Source organism: Eptesicus fuscus, chromosome 1 (assembly GCF_027574615.1).
Source record: "Eptesicus fuscus isolate TK198812 chromosome 1, DD_ASM_mEF_20220401, whole genome shotgun sequence".
Taxonomy (NCBI): Eukaryota; Metazoa; Chordata; class Mammalia; order Chiroptera; family Vespertilionidae; genus Eptesicus; species Eptesicus fuscus.
This window is the reverse complement of record NC_072473.1, coordinates 37,782,378-37,799,502: the sequence shown is the minus strand read 5'-3', so window position 1 is coordinate 37,799,502 and position 17,125 is coordinate 37,782,378. Positions and strand designations below refer to the sequence as shown.

Genomic DNA, 17,125 nt, shown 5'->3' with positions numbered 1-17,125 from the left:
GAATAACATAGTTACTTTATGGGAAAGTTGCATCATTGAGTCGTCTCATTACCCTCTCCAGTGACTTTCTTTGGTTAATTTATAAAGTCCCAGAAGTTTGCTTTCAAAGCTGCTCAATGTCTCTGTTAGTGCTCTCTTTATATTTGTAGAAATTTCCCCTCCCTTCACCCTTGCCCTCAGAACTCCCAGCCCTCCACTGAACTCAATTATTCCCCCAGTACCTCTTCTCAACCTTCCCCCTACCCTTCCCTAACCCCTCCATACCTCATCCAATATTCCTCTGCCCCAACTCTTCCCCTACTTTCTCCATAACCCCACCCCATCACCCACTGACCCGTCACTACCCCTGGAATATTTAGGATCTCACCAAAACTTTTAGCCTTTTCCAATCCCCTCTCTTCCTCCCAACTTATTTATCCCTTATCCTCTTCCCTCAGTTAGGCCAAGAAATAATGCAAATACCAGTAGAAATTGCCAATGTTTATTGATTTTTTAAAAACATCACTTGCAAATTTATTTTTTATTGAAAAGATACTGCAATTGTTGTGATAGAGAAAAATGTTTATAAGAAAAAAATCAAGTCAGTCTAACAGCTACACTTTTCAAAGTTAGTTTCTAATATCTATTCTCATGCATATTGTTAGTATAAATTGTAATTAAAACTGCCCCACAGTAATGCAGGGTTCAAAGAAATGGGCATGCAGGTTAGGTGAAAAAAAGCAGCTAAAAATTGTCAGGTTCAGTCCATGATCCAAGAGGCAGTGTTGTTGTCCAGGTAGCTCTTATTTATTGTTATAGATTCTGATGACAATTGAGGTAATAGAAGACATGTTGCCAGAAGCAGTCACTAGGACACAGGATCTACCCAGCAATTATTTCATCACAATGTCTTCTATTCCATCTGTGCCTGAAGCAATTATAGTGACAATAACGAGATGGAAAGGACACAGTACGTGTACTCCACTCTATGTTTGGGTCATGCGTTTCAAGCCAGTGGATTCCAAGAATCAGAGGGTATCGTGGTGCATGAATAATATCAAACTGGAGCTCTTCAACATGGTTTCCAATTTTAACTTCGACAGGTGGTGTTTCCTTAGTTATGGGTCCATTAATCAGTGGACGGCCGTCTACTGTTTCGAGCATCAGAGGGAAGATGTTATTGCGGATGGGCAGCTTCTCTCGAAGTACTACAGAACGGTCAATGCTGTTTCTGTAGGAGCCTGAATCCACCATTGCTTGCTCAAAGAACTGTCGTCTTCCAAGTCGAATTTCAACAGTAAGCCATAGGGTTCGGGACATGGATATTGGAAGTGAGGGGGATGCATATTTGTAGATTGGCCCGCCCGGGTTCCCCCTTACCGCCGGGCCTGGATGTTTCCCGCCTGCTGGGCACGATGAGGCTTGACAGGGCAATCTCTGGCAAAATGACCAGGATGAGCACAGTAGAGGCACAAGTGGCCTTCACGGCGCCGAGCCCATTCAGCTTTACTGAGGTGTGGGTGATTGCTTGCAGCCTGCACAGGCCAGTTTTCACCTGGTTGATTCTCAGGCCTACCTCTCTCCTCAGAGGGACTTGTATCTTGTGGATTTGGATCAGGCTTAACATTTAGCTTCTCTTCTAGGCTGATGCACTGGGTGATCAGATCAGATAGGTTAGTGGCTGAGCTTGTGGGAGACAGTTCATCTCGGATAGAACTAGCAAGGCTTTCTTGAAATTGGATGCAGAGAATACTTTCATCCCAGTTTAGCTCTTGAGCAATGAGGTGGAAGTGGGTCACATCCTGGTGGACAGGATCCTCCCCTTGGCAAACCCGATGGATGTGGTGGTTGGCATCTTCCATGTTTTCTGGATTGTTAAAAGTATCCTGGAGCACCTGTATGAAACTTTCAAATTGCTCCAGCAGGGGTCTTTGGATATACACTAAGGGCTGGAACCACTTTCCTGCCTCACCTGAGAAGCAGTTACTGACAAAGCTCACTAAGGCTGCTTCAGTGGGATACAGGTGCCCTCTGACTCTCATGTAACTATTCAATTGAACCAGGAATTCAGGAAACTTCTGGGACTTCCCATTGAAGGCTAAAGGGTGTTCTAAGGGGAAAGCTTCAGCCTCTAACCCACTAGGGGATTGTGGAAACTCTGAAGCAGCGGATGTCTCAACAGCCATTAGGCCCTCCAGGGACTCCTGAAGTGCTGAGAGCTCTAGGAACTCCTGGGAATCTGATAGATCCAGGGGGGCCTGAGGCATGCAAGACTGCAGAGGTTCCTGGGGAGCCCGAAGTTCCAGGGGCTCCAGGTGTGTTGAGGTCTCCTGGCATTCTGGTGTCTCCTGGGGATCTTGGCCATTTGAAAAATTCTGGAGCTCTAAATTCTGGGCCTCCTGGGCTTCTAGGGCATCCTTGGTATCAGGGGACTCTTGGGCCTCCTTCACTTCAAGGGGCTTGTGGACCTCCAGGGCCATTGGGAATTTCTCCAGCTCCTTAGTCTCTGGAGACTTTTGGGACACACAGGTTGCTGAGAGTCCATGGTCAATTGGAAGTGACTGGGGCTCTCTGGGCTTCTGGGGCACTTCAAACTCTGGGGGATTTGTATGATCCCAGGCTGCTGGGGTTTCCAGGGGCCCTGAGGGTTTTGGGAGCTCCTGGGCCTCTGTGGGCTCCTTGGCTGTTTGGGGCTTCTGGAGCTCTGGGATCTGGGCCTGCAGGGCAGCATTTTCTTCCATCAGCCTCTGCACTTGGGCCTGGAGAATTTCATTCTCCAATTTCAGAGCAATATAGGAGGCTGCTAAGCCCTCCGCCATCTTTTGAGGAAATGGGCTTGGTTTTGCAGCTTGCTGCCAAGAGAAACTGGGTGGGCTTTTGTGAGGTTTTTCTAAAAGCTCCACACAGGCAGATGTCAGACTCCTTAAGTTTTCCAGGAGGTGGGGTTTTGGGCCCCGCCAAGATCGATTAACAGGAGGTCACTGGGAGCCTCCAGGGATCAGCAAAGAGAGGTATCTGATGATACACTGTAAAGAAAGTAGGATCTGAGGATCAGAAACTGTGGAAAGCACTTATTAAAATAAATCAGAACAAAACTTGCCCATCAGTGCTAGGTTTCTTTTACTTCAGGCTCATATTCATGAACTAGGTTATATATGCTGGCTCTGACCCCATGATATTTTATAAACAGCATCTGAACCAGACTGGGTATGTCATTTTGCATTCTCCCTTTGAAACTTAACATTATATTAGAAGTAATTTCTCCATATTCTTTTCTGTTTTACATAGTCTTTAATTTATAATGTCTACATAATATCCCAATGTGACACTTGAATTTTAACAGCTACTTTCAATGACTAACTCATTTGAGCAATGTGGAGATTTGAACTCATCTGTGGTGGGCCAACCCAAGAGATATTTTTGGGTGGCTGGGGTAGGAGGTAAGGGGGAGCTCTTTCTGACACTCAGAAATCAAACCTCATAAGCAACCACAAGATCAGCCACAGGAGAAAACAAGCAATAGTTGACTAAATATATATATATATATATATATATATATATATATATATATATATATATATATATATATGTTAGTAGACACATGCATATTATTTATAAAATGGCTCAAAATAGTTAAGAAAATAATCTCTGTAAATGTACGTTACCGTTCAGATACAGTCCAGGAGCTCTGCTGTCTGTGTACCCATCGCCGAGGAGGGAAGTGTGTGAATTGCTTTGGAGGCTTGCCTTTTCTGCACACACTGAACTCAAACACACCCACTCCCAGAACACGTTCCAACTCTCCTCTGTAACGTAGCTATTTTGAGTGTAGAAGATTTTTTTTTTTACAGTACCTCACAGTTTAGAACTGCAAGAAAAGTAGGATGCTGGGTCGATGTGAGACAACCTCATATACTCAATCCTCAGTTGCATCAATAAATATTTGGCTAGGAAATTTGGAGTAATACCACTGCCTTATGAAAAGATGCAAACATTTCTGAATGACCACTGTGGTTTGGGACTTTAATTTTTTATGTCTGTCTCATATAACCTCCCCTCACTCTATCCACACTGGGCTGTTTGTTTAATTCTCACTCAGAGAGCAGCCTGAAGCCCCTCAGCCTCTTTCCCTGCCACCTATTCAGTCCCTAGGGTCCCTCCTTGCAATTTTTTCTTGGAAACTTTGCTATAGACAGATCTAGGCAAAATATAATAGGGTAAGACTGTGGATGAGGCCAATTTTGTTGAAGGGTACTTGTAGCAGATTGAAGGATCCCTGGCTCGTTTTAAATATCTTGGCCCAGGGTTTTCATCTTTCCTAGAGCCTCTCAGGTGCTCTAGGCCATACTCAGGTATCCACTAAGGACAGGTCACTTGAGAAATGACCTTGTTCAAGATCTCACCTTCTCTTCTCATGACAAATCACAGTCAAACCCTAGGCATGGACCATGTGACTATTTTGGGTAAGGCTCTGGGGCAACTATTACAATCCTAGTAAGGAGTGGGATTGAGGATTTTCTTTGGCCACTTCAAACCACAGATCAATTCAGTCATGCTCCCAGGTCTCCTTTTAAAATGGTCAATTCCACATTAGTCAGTATTATAGGATAAACCCTAGTGATGGAATATGCCCAAACCACCGAAAATTGACAAATGGACTAGCTGAAGCTGAATGAAGAGGCTTTGAAAAAGAAATGAAAATATTTTGCAAATCAAGTTATATTCCCTTTTAATGTTTTATTCTTTAGAAAAATACCACAAATAAAAATGCCACCATCATCAGAGAAAAATGTGTTCTGTTTATGTGAATTCTTCAGATAACTAAAGCCTTCCCTTTAAGAATCTAGAACACACATTGATATTTATCTTACCAATTTAAAAAAAAATAAGAGAAATATTTATAGTGAGTATTACACTTCTTTCTCCATTCTTAAGTAGGTGATTTTGAACATAATGTAATGGTTTGAGGTCATACTTATACACACCAGTTCTTTTACTGTTGCCTTCTGAAAGCTACTGAGAGGTTTAAAGTTGGCCTGTGTCCAAATGCAACACCTCCAAATTACTCTGCTTTCCAACTTCTTGCAATTTATTTTTCTTTTGTATTTTACTTATTCTTTTGCTATCAGGTTATCACACTGTTACCTGTATGCCTGTCTACAGTAAGTATAGACAAATTTGGCAAATTAGTCCTAAAACGTAAGTCTAAAACTCAGCTTATGAAATTGTACAATGGAGCTACTAATTGTACTTAACTTTATAGAGTTGTTGCAAAGATTTAGTGAAATAATGCATGGAAAAGATTTAGTACAGTTTCTAGCAGCTAATAGCACTCAATAAATGTTAATAACAATAATAAGCTGTAGCCACAGTCACTTCACTTTGTTATTTTCTAATTACCTGTGAATTGGGAAACTGGATAGATGAAATTGCTAGAATTGTGTAGGGGCTGAGCAGAGGCTTTCATATTAAGAAACCTACAAGGCATAGATTTCACTGCATTGACTTTTCACCACTCAGGGCATTCTTCCCCCCCCCCCCCGCCCCCTTCCTCTCTGTGTTATGGATGATTTAATTTACCAAACAATATTCTAGAATCAGAACTGGAGGCACTTAAGCAGGAAGATAAAATAATTAACAAAGGGATTGTGGAGCAGCCAAGGTAGATGTTTAAAAAGTCCAGGACTAAAGCACTGAACAATGCCTCGCCCACAGATATATTTGTCAGACGGTTAAACACATCCCCTCCCACACCCTGAAAAAGAGCAAAGATCAAATTCAATGTTCATAAGTACAAGTTAAAAAATGCCCAAGCATAGAGAATTAGTATCTTCTGAGTGGAAATAGATACACTGACTTTTTGTCAAAATGCCTAATGTTGTTTTGATATCCTGAATTAGTCAAGTAAGAATAGGAAAGTAATCAAATCCAATCTCTCATGTTTCCCCTATATTTTAATCCGTCTTCTTACACTCACAACACAATGAAATTTATGGATCCTTTAGAATTGATATGAAAAAAATTAAGTAAATGAGGTTTTGTTAACTGGGCAAATACATTTTTTAGGGTAAAAGAGAAGACAAACATCTTCAATTAACAGATATAAAAAGACTACACAATTATGCTCAGTTGTGTTAATAAGTTACACATGTTGATTGTTAGCTTAGGGGAAAGGGAAAGGAAAGGCTAAATAAGATTAAATTCTACATTGTACACTCCAGAAAGAATAATAATTTTATTTTTTTCAGCAAATGTACAATGTGAAACATTTTGGTCTTTGCCTGGGTCTTTCTCCCCAGAGCTGGCTGGGCTGCATCTTCAAGCTCCTGCTCTTCCCTCTTTCCAACCAGGAAAAAAGCCAACAGTAAAGTTAGTCTCCCAGGTCCCTGGCACAATGCCCAACTACCCCTTAGGGGAAGTCCCATCCTAGTGTGTGCTTTGCTCAACATGTTATCCTTATGATTATGTTAGACTTGCAGCACTTCCTTTTTTTAAGATTTGAAATTTTTATTTATTTTTTTAAAGGAGCAATATGTTAAGTAGAAACAATGCTGATGGGACTCTCTCTCAGGAACACAACCCCGCCTTTCCCTCCCCTTCTTTTTTCTCCCCAGGGGCATTACCTTTGCTCTTCTCTCTCCTAAGCTCCAAGGGCCCTTATTTTGTTTTTGTTTTTTGTTTGTTTTTTTTCCTTTATTGATTAAGGTATTACATATGTGTCCTTGTCCCCCTATAGCCCCCCAATCCTCACACTCATGCCCTCACCCCCCGGTTGTCTGTGTCCATTGGTTAGGCTTATATGCATGCATACAAGTCCTTTGGTTGATCTCTCCCCCTTTCCCCCAACATCCCCTGCCTTCCATCTCAGGTTTGTGGTCTGATCTATGCTTCTCTATCTCTGGATCTGTTTTTGTTCATCAGTTTATGTTGTTCATTATATTCCACAAATAAGTGAGACCATGTGATATTTATCTTTCTCCGACTGACTTATTTCGCTTAGTATAATGCTCTCCAGGTCTATCCAGGCTGTTCCTTCCTTTTTACAGCAGTATTCCATTGTGTAGATATACCACCATTTTTAATCCACTTATCTGCTGATGGGCACTTAGGCTGTTTCCAAATCTTAGCTATTGTAAATTGTGCCGCTATGAACATATGGTTGCATATATCCTTACTGATTGGTGTTTCTGTTTTCTTGGGATATATTCCCAGAAGTGGGATCATTGGTCAAATTGGAGTCCCATCTTTAGTTTTTTTGAGGAAATTCCATACTTTTCTCCACAGTGGCAGCACCAGTCTGCATTCCCACCAGCAGTGCACGAGGGTTCCCCTTTCTCCGAATCTTCGCTAGCACTTGTCATTTGTTGATTTGTTGATGATAGCCATTCTGACAGATGTGAGATGGTACCCCATTGTCGTTTTGATTTGCATCTCTCAGATGATTAGTGACTTTGAGCATGTTTTCATATGTCTCTTGACCTTCTGTATGTCCTCTTTCAAAAAGTGTCTATATAGGTCCTTTGCCCATTTTTTGATTGGATTGTTTACCTTCCTTTTGTTAAGTTGTATGAGTTACCTGTAAATGTTGGAGATTAAACCCTTATGGGATATAGCATTGGCAAATACGTTCCCATGCAGTGGGTTTTCTTGTTGTTTTGTTGATGGTTTCTTTTGGTGTGTAAAAGCTTTTTATTTTGATGTAGTCCCATTTATATATTTTCTCTTTAGTTTCCATTGCCCTAGGAGCTGTATTGGTGAAGATATTGCTTTGGCATATGTCTAAGATTTTGCTGCTTGTGGATTCCTCTAAGATTTTTATGGTTTCCCGTCTAATGTTTAAGTCCTTTATTCATTTTGAGTTTATTTTTGTGTATGGTGTAAGTTGGTGGTGTAGTTTCATTTTTTTGCATGTATCTGTCCAATTTTCCCAACACCATTTATTAAAGAAACTGTCTTGACTTCATTGTATGCTCTTGCCTCCTTTGTCAAATATTAATTGAACATAGTGGTTTGGGTCGATTTCTGGGTTCTCTATCCTATTCCATTGGTCTATATGCCTATTCTTGCGCCAGTACCAGGCAATTTTGAGAACAGTGGCTTTGTAATATAGCTTGATATCTGGTATTGAGATCCCTCCTACTTTGTTCTTTTTTTCTCAGGATTGCTTAAAGGGCCCTTATTTTGCTTCTGTAACTTGTTTCCTGAACCTATGCAGCCCAGCTGGCTCACTTCTACTACCTCTTTAACTTTCTAAATAAATTTTCTCTTATAATTTGAGTTCCTTGCTCTGAAATATTTTTTTACCGAACTCAAGAACTGAGGTGCAATTGCATGTGCACTGACTGGAGATCGAACCCGAAACCTTGGCATATGAGGATGATGCTCTGACCAACTGAGCTATGGGCCAGGGCCTTTTTGAAAATTTTAAGGATAATTTTGATGGTTGTGTAAGAGCCCTTTCTTAAGTTTAACCCATAATATGCTTAGCACAGATCAAAACTTTTCATTGTCATTAACACCATACAGTAATGGGACACCATAAATTCAAATTCCTTTAGAAGTTGAAAAACTTTCCAAGAATTTCCCTTACTCATATGATAGATCCAGAGCACCAGGTAATGGAATAGAAACAGTGTCTACCCCAGTACAACTCTGAAAGAGTCAAAATTTGTCACCCTTTTATCTCCCTTTACAACATTTACCATTTTCTTATTTTGTTTTATTTTATTTTATTGAATTTACTGAGTGATACTGGTTAATAAAACCATACAGTTTTCAATTGTACAACTCAACAAAACATATTATTTTATTTCTTGGCCAATGCATACTAAGGTGGCATTTCCCCTTGATTAGCTGTCACTCTGGGAAAATTAATTCCTATTGAAATACGACCTCACAGAGTTCTAGAAGGAACCTTTGCAGTGTTTTCGTTTTCATAGATTATTCGGAAAGGCTGTAACCACCTCAAGGCCTTTCTGTGGGTAGAGATATTCTAGGACAGAGGTACAATTTTGACATCCTTCAAATCACACCATTCAGATGGTCCTGTATTTTGTTTCCTTGTAAGGCTGTCCCAGTATAGCTTCTAGTGTTAGCAGATTTTCTTAATCATTTCATTGAACCCAGGTGATGTTCTGGCCCTGCTGACCTAGTTGATTGCTTAAACAACCACCATCACAACCTAATAGGGGAATAGAGGGTCTTGCTATAATCCCACCCCTGGGGGATGTACTTTTTATAAGGATCTGGGCTTCTACTCTATTTCTTGGACCCCTACTTCCTGGGGCTTTTCCAAGTTGGTTTACCCAGAAAGCAGATTAAGTCCAAGCTGATGGCATCAGCATGGCAGAAGGGAGAGAGGGAAAGGGAGAGGGGGAAGATCAGGAAGAAAGAGGGGGAAAGTAGATTGTAGGGAGGAAAGGGAAGAAGGGGGAGAAGGAAATATGGCATTAGAAAATCTAGAAATAAGCCTTAAAAACTCAGTATATGTATATTTTGGTCAGTGAAAGATACAATTTAATTTTATGGGTTAGCATTTTAAAAATGACAGAATAGGAGACTATCTTAATGCTTAAGCTCACCTCTAAAGGTCTTAATCAGGCATTTTGGGGTAGTATTGTCTTTATAGGATTGTAGATTGCTAAAGGGGGTTGTGGTAGACCCTCAATGGGTCTGGAGAGGAATGTTGGAGTGTACCGATGGGAGATGCAGCAATAAATGGGGTGCTGATTAGAGAGCATACCCAGCCCTCCAACTTCACATTTTTGCTGGGTGGTTCAAATAAGATAATAGTTGTGAAGGTGCTTTGGAAAAAAATGTGCTAATGAAAAGAGCACAGACTTTGAAGTAAGCCAGGCCTAGGTTCAATTCCTAGCTCTGCTTTTTAATTCCTGGCCCCATAGTAAACAAACGGGACTATATAAAAATAAAAATTTTTGCTGAAACCGGTTTGGCTCAGTGGATAGAGCGTCGGCCTGCGGACTCAAGGGTCCCAGGTTCGATTCCGGTCAAGGGCATGTACCTTGGTTGTGGGCACATCCCCAGTAGGGGGTGTGCAAGAGGCAGCTGATCAATGTTTCTCTATCATCGATGTTTCTAACTCTCTGTCCCTCTCTCTTCCTCTCTGTAAAAAATCAATAAAAAAATAAAAATTTTGCACATCAAAAGAAATCATCAACAAAATGAAAATGGAGCTCACTGCATGGGAGAACGTATTTGCCAATGACACATCTGATAAGGGGTCAATTTCCAAAATATATAAAGAATGCATACAACTATAATTGTGTGATCTTGGCCAAGTTACCTAAATTCTCTGAGACTCACTTTCCCTCATTTAGAAAATAGAGTATAGAGGATAATAATAGGTCATTGCTCAATTGCTGTGCATATTGGAAATAATGTTAATACCTATCAATGAGCATTTGCTGAGTTGTAGCTGATGATAAAAATCATAATGATGGTAAAAATTATTGCTACTGATTTTCATATGTCAACTTATCTATTGCATCCAAAAAAAATTTACTTCAATTTTTTGTCTATAAATCCACCATAAATAATACAACTTCTCTATAAATATGAGCATTGAAGTGGTTAAAGGCACTGTGCTAAAGATTTTTTTTTGGTTGTTGTTGTTGTGTGTGTGTGTTTGGGGTATGTTTGCTAGGTGAGGAATACAAAGATGAATCTATTCTGAGCTTTTTTTCAAATTGTTTACTGGCCCATAACGCAGACAAAATATGTACTTTTTTTCATCATGCAGAAACCTCCTATTGGCAAATGTCATATAAGAAATCAAAGGCAGCAAAATCTCAGACATCTCTCATGGCAAATATGTTTGCCAATACATCTCCTAGGGAAAGGGAAACTAAGAAGAAAATAAACAAATGGGACTACATCAAAATAAAAATCTTCTGCATAGCAAAAGAAAACATTAACAAATTGAAAAGGGAGCTCACTGCATGGGAGAACATATTTGCCAATGATACATCTAATAAGGGGTTAATTTCCAAAATATATAAGGAACTTATACAACTTAACAGAAGGAAGACAAACAATCCAATTAAAACATGGACAAAGGACCTAAATAGACACTTCTCCAAAGTGGATATACAGAAAGCTAAGAGACATATGAAAAAGCACTCAGTCACTAATTATCAGAGATTCAAATTAAAACAACAATGAGTTAACACCTTACACCTGTCAGAATGGCTATCATCAACAAATGACAAGGGCTAGAAAGGATGTGCAGAAAAGGGAATCCTAGTACACTGATGGGAATGCAGTCCTGGTAGCCACTATGAAAACAGTATTGTCTTCAAAAAATTAAAAATGGAACTCCCATTTGACCCAGTGATCCCACTTCTAAGAATTTATCCTAAGAAGTCTGAAATACCAATCAGAAAGAATATATGCACCCCTATGTTCATAGAAGCACGATTTACAATAGCTAAGATCTGGAAACAGCCCAAGTACCCATCAATAGATGAATGGATAAAATGCTGTTGTACATTTATACCATGGAATACTATGCAGCTGTAACAAAGAAGGATCTCTTACCCTTTGAGACAGCATGGAGGGACCTGGAGAGTATTACATTAAGTAAAATAAGCCAGTCAGCGAAAGATAAGTGTCGCATGATTTCACTCATATGTGGGATGTAATAAACAAAATAAACTGATGAACAAAACAATCCAGAGACATAGATGCGGGTAACAGACTGAGGAAACTCAGAGGGAAGGTGGGGGTGGGGGTGGGTGAGGAGATATTATTGGGGAACTTATATGCATATATGCATATCCCATGGACACATGGTGAAGGATTTGGAGGGGTGTGTGCGGGACGGAGGGGGTAAATGGTAAAAAAAAGGGTACATCTGTCATATTTTCAGCAATAAAGTTAAAAAAGATACAGATGGAGTCCTATGACGGTGTTAGAAGAGAGAGAGCTTGTGAATGTGGTGGGGTGGGTGAAGAGGGTGAGGGTGGAAATTGGGAAGTCTTAGGTAAAAGAGGTGACTTTTAAGCTAGATTTTGAGTTGGGCTTTGACAGGAGAGTAATATTTAGTTATCCCACTAGGGGGGTGCAATTAGATGGATTAAATAAAAGGACATTCATAATGAAGGAAACAGCAAAATTAAAGGCACAGACCTTAGGTACTGCAGACTACTATTATTAATGGACAAGCAGCAATTCAGTTTGGATGAAGCTTAGGGTATGTGAAAAGAATAGTTCACACGCATATAATGTTACATATAGCTACTCAAAGAGAAAGTTGAAATTTAGGGAGATAACAGAAAAAGCAAATATTTGTATGTCAAAAAATCAATCTATCTCTATATATTTAGATATATAGTCAAGAAATATATGATCCTGACAATTTCTACCTGCCCTATATATTTTGTTAATTTACCAAATAACTGGCATCTATTAGGCTCCCCTCCCAAGAATGCTTAATAGACCTTAAATATGCTTTATCAACTGATTTTATTTCTCAACATTTTCAAGAACTTTCTTATGTGTGTTTTCTTAACACTCTGTAATGCTGCCTGTGATTTATTCCATGCTCAGAGTGGTTATACACCCCCCTCCTTCAAGCCAAGTATTAAACAAGCTAGACTGTCTCATGTTATCCCAGCGTGGACCTCTTGGTTTAGCTATTTCATCTCAGTTATTTCCACTTGGAGCTTATTTACATGACCAAATTCCATTTTCTCATTTCCTTCTACTACATTTATGCTATGATTTTTTTCTTGTCACTACTACATGTTTTTAGTGCAGCTGTATTATCTGAAATTGAGTTATTTGTATATATCTCTGACAAAAAATAGGCCCCCTCTTATTCACTGACTATTTCTTGGCTGAAAGGCTGAAGCAGATAATATAATTAGTGAGGAGTTGCATCAGATTCCTAAGACATTTGCTTTTTTTCGTCCATGCCAGTGGAGCAGGGTCTGCCAGCATGTGCAAATGAAAAATATTACACTGATAAATATTTGTCAAAGGCAGAAAGGGAATTTCCATTTTCTTAGTTTTTAAATAGAGCTTGGTGATTTCTTTTTCAGTTGCTTTTCAAGAAGGTCAGGGGGTACTTGTGGGGCACTTTTTGCTTTCAGCACTTATGTAACCCAGACATGGTGCAATGTAGTCGCTGCGTTACATCAGGGTGACTGTAGTACATACAGTACATAGCAAATAAAGACTTTAAAAAATTCCATGAGAGACATTTCTTGCAAGTTGCACAAGAACTGTTAACTATAAGTGACTCTGGATAGTGTAGATGGAGGATAATTTTAGTTTTCATTTTATACTTTTCTGTAGCATTTGCATCATTTTAAAAAAATAAGCCTACATTTCTTCTTAAAAACAGCCTTATTGAGCCATAATTCATACACTAAAACTGCACTTATTTTTTTTATAAGATTTGATGAATTTAGAAATATGCAAACACCTGTAATACCTTTATTACAATCAAGGTAATAGATATATCCAACACCTCCCAGAGTTTCCTTGTGTCGTGTGTGTGTGTGTGTGTGTGTGTGTGTGTGTGTGTGAAGAACACTTAACATGAGAACATACATTTCTTTTATTAAATAACTAGAGGCCCGGTGCACGAAATTCGTGCACTGGGGAGGGTGTCCCTCAGCCCAGCTTGCACCCTCTCTAATATGGGACCACTCGGGGGATGTCCAACTGCAGGATTAGGCCCGATTCCTGGAATCGGGCCTAATCCTGCAGTTGGACATCCTTCTCACAATCCGGGACTGCTGGCTCCTAACTGCTCACCTACCTGCCTGATTGCCCCCTAACTGCTTCCTTGCTGGCCTGATTGACCCCTAACTGCTCCTCTGCGGGCTTGATTGCCCCCAAATACCCTCCCCTGCTGGCCTGATCACCCCAAGGCTTTTATTAGTATAGATATGACCCTGCACAGAAAATTTTACTAACCCTGCTTTACAATAAGGGCTTGACGATTGAATCATTAGGACCAGACACCAAGATTTCCTTTCTTTGAATAGTGGAGGGAATACTTATCTTGTCTTTAAGTTGCCCGGAAATTAAAATGAGATAATGACTTAGAAAAGTATAAAAGCACCACATAAAGACAACTGTCTTTTTAATGAAGTGGCAAAATGAAAAACACTTTTTATTCTCCCCTTCCTTCCTTTACAGCATTTATTTAAACTTTGAAATTTATAAAAATGTCACTCCAGTTTTCATTTCTTTACATTCAACATTATTTTGTATTGGTTTCAGGTTTTATATTAGTTACAGAATAGTGGTTAGACAATCATATACTTTACAAAGTGTTCCCCGATATTTCTAGTACCCACCTGGCATCATACCATCATTACAACACTACTGACTATATTCCCTATTTAAGTGACAATGGGTTTACAGGTTCCTTTCAATCTTTCTTTTGTGTTTTTTGTCCTTCCTTTTCTTTGTCACTTCTTCCCTCATTTTCTTTATATAGTATCTCAATTGGCCATCAAAGCTCAGTGAAGGCACTGGGACACGCTTCATCCATTTTACAGACCAGGAAACTGAGGCCAATTCCAGTTGGCTGTGGAACTTGACTCAGGAAGCCCTCAGAGCACACAGGAAGCCCTCAGAGCCATGCTCTTTGCGCTTCCTAATGGGCAGCGGCCCAGCAAACAGAACAAACCTTCCAGTCAGGCTTCCGAGCCTCTTTCTCAAGCACCTCTTCATTGCGGATGCTCCACATTTTTTCCTCTCCCCGCATTCTTTACTGCCCCCCCTTCTCCGAAGCAGGTGGAAGGCTTCCCACTCACTGCCTAGGCATGATCTGCTATGGGGCAGGGTGTAGCGAGCTTGCTTTTGGGTCAAGGCAGGAGCAGGAGTCACTGCCTCTGAAGTGTGAAGGCCGCCTGAGCGAGGCCCATTAGCACTGGGAGCTTCTCTGAATCACGTCAGTCAGTCCAGTACCCTGCAGTGCAGCACCCCTTCACTGAGGTGGCTCCACCCCTCAACCCCCGCCTCAGGGGTGAGGGTCCTTGCCCCTCTGCCAGGAGTCCTTCCATGCCCCTTGATCCCTGGCTGGGCCCACCCACATCTTGGGGGCACTGCAGAACCTCTGTCTCTCTGCAGATGAGGCAGATCCCTGCCCTAGGTCTCCGCAAAGCTATGAATCTGTGGCCAGAGGCCTGGTCTAGGTCTCAGCAACCACATGCCTGCAATGTTCCCAGGGACCCTGGGAGGGGCTGGGCGAGTCCTGCCAAGCCCCCCCCCAGGGTGGCTGGTGATCGCCCCCGATCCCCCGGGGAGCGCCTGGCTCGGCCCGGACACGCCCCCCCAGGGTGGCGATCGCTGCCCGGGACCCCCGGGAGCGCCTGGCTTGGCCCGGACACGCCCCCCCCGGGTGGCAATGGCCGCCCGGGACCCTCGGGAGCGCCTGGCTCGGCCCGGACACGCCCCCCCCGGGTGGCAATCGCCGCATCGGGATCCCCGGCAGAGCCTGGCTCGGCCTGGACACACCCCCCAGGGTGGCGATCGTGGCATTGGGACCCCCGGGAGCGCCTGGCTCGGCCCAGACACGCCCCCCCGGGATGACGATCGCTGCCCGGGACCCTCGGCAGCGCCTGGCTCGGCCCAGACACGCCCCCCCCAGGTGGCAATGGCCGCCCGGGACCCCCGGCAGCGCCTGGCTTGGCCCGGACACGCCCCCCCTGTGGCGATTGCCCCTGAGACTCCCGGAACTAAGAGGATTGGGCGCCGCCATCTTGGTCTTCTCAACGGCCGGATAGGCCACCCGGAGTCCCTCCCCCAGCCTCTCGCAGGCCGAATCATGGGCATAGCGGAGGTGCGGTCAATTTGCATGTTTCTCTATTATAAGGTAGGAAGGAGTTTTGCTGCCTGGCCATAGCCTCATGTCCAAGTTTCTTGATTTGGCATTTAAAACCCTCTAGGATGCCATTCTATGCTACTTCTCCAGCAGTACTTTCCTTTTCCTTTGCCTATGTCCCACTAGCTCTGTGAGTCTCTTCATAGAGTCTGGCACAAGTTAGCTGGGGCTGAGCACTGTTGAAGCAACAGGGTCTTGTGACTCAATTCAAGCATGGCCCCCAATCTCACCACTTCCAGACCCAACATCTCGCTGATAGTATCCCTCAGCAGCTGAGGAAAGTCAGAGTTTCTGGGCAGCAAGTAAGTCTAGTGCAATGTATCTGGCCCTGAGGCCTTTTGTTCCTGACTGTATGCTATATGACAGGCCATCTGGAAGTCAAGGCAGAAGGATGCAGAGGGGGGCAGCTGTCCTCTATTCAGAGACTCGAAGGGCAAGACAGCAATCTATTTCATGCCAAGTAAGAGGTAGTGAGTAGGCTGGCCTGTTCCCGTGTGGGAGGCACACTTTCCCCAAAAAAGCTCCAAATACCTGATTCAGGAGAAGGGGAAACATTGGTTCTCTTCCATTTTCTTTTCTATCCTTAGTTTGGGCTGCTTTGAGGGTAAGTTCTATTTCTAATGCCCTGCTGAGATGTCCATAGGACACAGCCTGCTACCACCAGGGACAAGCACATACTTATCATCCAGTGGCCATTCCATGCTGATGCTGCCCATGGAAGGCAGCACACAAACTCCTTTCTCTGTGCCCAGGTCCATTTGGGATCACTAAATTTTGCCCACCTTCTTGGAGGTAAGAATAGGATCCTGCCAGCAGGGGAAGCACAGAGTAGCATGGCAGGTGTGGGGGTGGGAGAGCTGAGGCCTCTGGGGGTAGTGAGGACCTTGTCCTTGAGGAGATACCCAAAGTCTCTTTAGAGACCTCCTTCCTTGTGGCATCAGGGGATACCAGCATGAGGGGGAAAACCTACTAAAGCCTTGGGTCTTTGTACTCAGGGGGATAGTGCAGAGTCCGAGGCCAGATCCCACCCAATAGTACATGACCATTTCAAGTCACACAGGTACATAAAAACAGGTCATTTTAAGGGACCAAAGGATGAGAACCCATCACAGCAGCAGCTCAACTCCTGGCAGCAATTCCCAGGGCCCCCACTCAATACCAAAGCTCTAAGCATTGTGGTCAGGATATGGAGAATGACTGGACCCGGAGAGCCTGCCAGTCTCAGGACAACCTCCTTGGGTTTCAAAGTGAAGATGACAGCATCCTCAAGGCTCATTGGTTCCC

At 42.5% G+C, this 17,125-nt stretch overlaps 1 protein-coding gene across 1 annotated transcript; it reads right to left on the bottom strand.

Moving 5' to 3' along the window:
- Window positions 1-1,355: 1,355 nt before the first annotated feature.
- Window positions 1,356-2,798, bottom strand: RTL3 (retrotransposon Gag like 3). The gene has a single exon (XM_008159171.3). It carries the CDS (start codon window positions 2,796-2,798, stop codon window positions 1,356-1,358), a length of 1,443 nt encoding a protein of 480 aa, XP_008157393.2.
- Window positions 2,799-17,125: the final 14,327 nt, after the last annotated feature.

Coding starts and splice junctions, on each gene's coding strand:
- RTL3 (XM_008159171.3), bottom strand. CDS start 2,798: ATGGCGGAGGGCTTAGCAGCCTCCTATATTGCTCTGAAATTGGAGAAT.